Raw genomic sequence first — 4321 nt, 5'->3', positions numbered from 1 at the left:
AACAGGAGAGGGGAGAAAGGAAGAACAGGAGAGGGGAGAAAGGAAGAACAGGAGAGGGGAGAAAGGAAGAACAGGAGAGGGGAGAAAGGAAGAACAGGAGAGGGGAGAAAGGAAGAAAAGAAAACACCCCACTAGCAGCCACACTCCAACATCAGCACTGGTCCCAAAGAGGCAGGAGGATTGTGTCCCACCTTGGCCAGGTTCGTGGACTTCCCAACACCGTTGACGCCACAGAAAGTGACCACATAGGGTCGGTGATGGCGCTGGGCATCCATGACATCACGAAGGACGTCCACGCGGCGCTGGGGCTGCAGGATCTGCACCAGGGCTTCCTGCAGGGCCTGCTTCACCGTCGAGGTCACCGCTGGGAAGGAGGAGACAGAAAAAGAACCCTGTGACTCTTGGGGAATGCTCCTGAGCCCCAAAATGCAAGCAGGAAGCCACGTGGCCACTTACTGGTGAACGTTCCCATCACCTTCCCTTCCAGTTTCTTAGCTACCGACTCACAGAGCTGGACTGCAATCTCCGCTGCCACATTTTTTGCTTCGAGAAAGAGATGGAGAGAGGGGAATTAGCCCTGATGGGGAGGTTACACAATGCCAGATGCTGGCGTCAAGGCAAGGACAGAGACAGTGTGCACGATCCCCCCGCTTCTGCCTTGCTGTCAAGGGCTCCCCAGAGGCAAGACAGGAACCCATCACACCCCGTGGGCACAAATCCAACCCACAGGTGCTACCCCACACTGGGAGCACTGGGAACCCCCTCAAACTAACCCGCTCCCAGCGGATCCAGACATACCGATCAAGTGATCCTTCATCTTCTCCAGGACGGGGTCCATGTCCTCTCTTGTCAAGCTCTTGGAGCCCACCAGGCCTTTCAGCATGCCAAACATGCCCCCCAGGCCACCCTTCTTCGTGCTGCGCAGAAGCAAAGGAGTTAAGGTTTGAGGAGGAAGCTGCACAGGGCATGCAACAGCCAGATGTGAGTAGAGTCCATCACACACCAGTCTGTCCCCAGCTGCACTAGTGGTTAGACTGGAAGATTAGTTATGGGAAATCAAGAAGCCTGCAGCAAGCAAGCGCTGCAGGAGCCTCTACCTGGGCTTTGAAGGGTTCTGAATAACCTTCTCCTCTTCAGCTTCATCATCGCTCTCATACTCAAGGTCATAGAGGCGACCGGGCTCCCGATTTCGATCCCCCAGGGCCTGCGACGGGGCGAAAAAAACACACCTTGAAAATCATCCCCTGCTTAACACCGTCCCACCCCACCTGCTTTCACGGTCACAGGCAGCGACAAGAGTTATTGTCAGCAGCAGAAGCAGCTCCACGGAGACCTTTGCTGCAGGTTCACTCTGTCTACCACCAGAAAATATCCTTTAGACAGCAGCGTTATGGGCTGGGCGCTGTGATCCTTGTTTCTGGGTTCGCGACGCCCAGCTGATCCCAGAACAATACAGGAAAGCAGACAGGATGACCTGACTTTTCCTTACTGTATCAGGGTCAAATTCCTCCACGGGACAAGCCTCCGCGCTTCCGTTGGTAGCAGAGTTACTGTAATCGAGTACTTTGGCATTAGAGTTCCCCAGATCCCACACTCGGGGCTTCTTTCCCTTCTCCTTCTGTGCCTCAGGCTTTGGAGATTTGCTGAAATAAAAAACCAGAAACACATGGTGTTCAGTAGAGTGAAGCAGCAACAATCACCTCCTTAGAAGGTGCGAAAATTAAAAGCCCAAAAAGGCAGAAATAAAGGCTAAACCTGGCTGATTGAGTCTCCAGAGTTTATTTATCTGAACTTTAACCCTGTATCAGACCTCGAGCCAGGCACTGATACACCGCTGCCCTTTGCTCACAGCAGGAAAGCCTCACTAAAATGAGGTCTAGACCTCTCTCAGACACATGCTGGGTTTCCCAGGGAATGGATCAGGCTCTATTACCCCTCCAGTGTGCCCTCTCCTAGTCTTTCCAGCAAGCAGGGAAATAAGGTCCAGGAAAGCAAGGTTTGACTTCCAGGGGACACTGAAGAAAGGCAGGACTCAGCACGGGTAGACTGATTGCATCCTTGTTACCCACCTGGACTTCTCCCCTGCTTTCATGTGTCTCTTGAAGAATTCCTCCCGGTTCTTTTGCAAGATTTCATCCTTGGTCAGTTCCTCCCTGTCACCGGCCGTGGAGAGCTGCTTGTCACCCGCAGATGCTTTACCAGGTGCCGCGACAGCTTCAGTTCCTGACAGAAATAGCCCCGACACCAGCTCAGACCAGCCTCTGGGTGCTACGAGAGGGCTGGGAACACAGGCTGGGACACGGAGCTCTGGAATATGTATTTTTCCCCCCTTGTACCTTTCCCAGCAACTCACCTTCTTTTTTAGAACCTTTGTTCTTCTTGTTCTTGACTTTCTCCTTTGGTTTCTCCCCTCGGGTTTCTATCATACACTTGACAGTCTTCTGGGACTTGAGAGACTGCTCAAACGTCTTCATTACCGTGGGAGCTCGGACTTTACTGCTCTCCTCTGCATCCCTGCAGGGAAGTGGCCCGTTAGCCTGAATTCCAGCTCTGCCCCTCCCTCCTCCCCATCTATCTCTCTTCTAAATGGAAACGAGAGAGAAAAAAAATCAGGCTCTGCTACCGGAGAAGGCGCATGAAGTCATCTTTAAAATCAAAGGTGCCATTTAGGAGGCCCAGGGTGCCTTTCTGCTGGAACTCATTGCGATATTTGTCTCTGAACTCCTTATGAACGTCGTCTATCAACTTGTCAACGTAGGTTAGCGTCAGGATCTTCTGAAACCCCACCTGCAAAAAAATGTTGCTTTTTCAGCTAATTGAATCACTGCATCTAGCTGGCAAGGAAGCGAAAACCTCTCCACTTGATACTTTTAATTCTTTAATTTTGGCAGGCTTCAGGTTATGTTTTTTAGTCCGAGTTTCCAAGCTTTTAATGCGCTCTCAAAAAGGAAAAAAAAATAATGGCAAAACCCAGAGCTTCACTTTAGAAGGCGACGCCAATAAAAATGGGTTGACTGTTTCATGGCAACAAAGACACGTAGTGAAAGACCAGAAAAGCATTTTGCTTATCTTTAGGTACACAATGAAGGTTGTGCAGATTTACAGAGATAAGGTACAGGGAGACTGAAAAGGAGAGCATTAAAATATTTGCTGAAGTAAAAGGGGTGACATGTTTCTTACTATTTAAAAATAGATCTGGTCAAAGTAAAAAGTTTGATGAGGATGTGGCAGCCTGCAGGTCTTCTCTTCGAGGCTTAATGAGTTTTAATCCTATCACAGATGATTAAACTGCTACTGCAGCAGTGTGTGACCAAGAAACACCCACATCCACCCACCGAGCTCCCTAGGGGAGGAGCACGGGCAGCCTGGCTACACTGGGATCGCCGCTCGACCCCAGGAGACTCCTCTGGAGCCAGATACAGCAAGACCTACATTGTACCTCCTCACCCCCAAAAAACCCCACAGCCAGAAGGAGCTAACCCAGTAACGGGAGTCAAGGGAGTCAACCCACACAATTAAAGCATCTATTTGCTTAAACCACAACAAGCTGATAATTGCTCTCAGTTTTCAGAACAGATTAGCACTAATATGCGGGCCATTTTTCCTCACTAGAGGCTGATGGGCCCCAGTTTCCCCACGTGAACAGGGGCAGCTGCTGGCACAGGGAGGAGGAAGAAAGCAACGTGCCAAGAAAGGCCTTCACGCTCTCAACACACAAGCTGCCTGTTTTCCCAAGCGGCATCGATGAAGCCTCCTCGCCAGGTCAGCTGATGATGTTTTGGGAAGGCAAGGGAAAGCTTCACCCCTTCGGGAAGGCATTAAACAGATTTTTTCCAGCCAATTCACAAACTAGTACCCCCCTTTTCTGGAGCAACACCCCTCCCTCGGGGCTTTAGGGCACACCGGGGGGCTGAAGGGCCACCCCAGGGGTCACTTACCACAAACACCAGCTCAAACTGGTTGTCCAGTTTGTACTTAAGTGTGAGGGCTTCATGGGTGAAGGAGTTGTTGCCGCCTCGCTCCTAGGGGGAAAGAACCGTTGGAAGAGGGTTGCCAGACCCTCCTCCCATCATCCTCGTCCCCCCCACCCCCCTGGGCAGGTGGTCTCATCCTTCCCCTCCAAAAGGGTCAGTTGTCGCCCCTAAGGCAGGTGGTCCCAGCCCCCCCCCATCCCAAGTAGATGGTCTGAAGCACGTCCGCTCCCCCAGGTATGCGGGTCCACCCATTCCCCCCTTCCCAGGGGGGTGACCCCCACCCAACAGCGTCTGTGTCCCCCCCCGCGGCAGCAGATGGTCCCGCCCAATCGCCGTGTGTGTATATG

The 4321-nt window shown here is 52.0% G+C and overlaps 1 protein-coding gene across 1 annotated transcript in view; it reads right to left on the bottom strand.

Annotated features, from left to right (window-relative positions):
- Nucleotides 1-124: 124 nt before the first annotated feature.
- The window catches only part of SRPRA (SRP receptor subunit alpha), a 6033-nt gene continuing 1836 nt past the window's right edge, over nucleotides 125-4321 (bottom strand). Inside the window, exons 2-10 of the mRNA XM_026863568.1 lie at nucleotides 3939-4022; nucleotides 2624-2787; nucleotides 2354-2514; nucleotides 2070-2223; nucleotides 1490-1643; nucleotides 1098-1204; nucleotides 799-917; nucleotides 457-543; nucleotides 125-364 (exon numbers count right to left, since the gene is read on the bottom strand). Of these exons, the coding sequence (XP_026719369.1) occupies nucleotides 132-364; nucleotides 457-543; nucleotides 799-917; nucleotides 1098-1204; nucleotides 1490-1643; nucleotides 2070-2223; nucleotides 2354-2514; nucleotides 2624-2787; nucleotides 3939-4022 (1263 nt within the window). The 3' untranslated portion in view covers nucleotides 125-131. The remainder of the gene's footprint in view (nucleotides 365-456; nucleotides 544-798; nucleotides 918-1097; nucleotides 1205-1489; nucleotides 1644-2069; nucleotides 2224-2353; nucleotides 2515-2623; nucleotides 2788-3938; nucleotides 4023-4321) is intronic.

Source organism: Athene cunicularia (assembly GCF_003259725.1).
Source record: "Athene cunicularia isolate RWA chromosome 24 unlocalized genomic scaffold, athCun1 chr24_part1, whole genome shotgun sequence".
In the NCBI taxonomy this organism is placed as follows: Eukaryota; Metazoa; Chordata; class Aves; order Strigiformes; family Strigidae; genus Athene; species Athene cunicularia.
The sequence above is the reverse complement of the archived record's forward strand: the minus strand, read 5'-3'. Positions and strand labels throughout refer to the sequence as shown.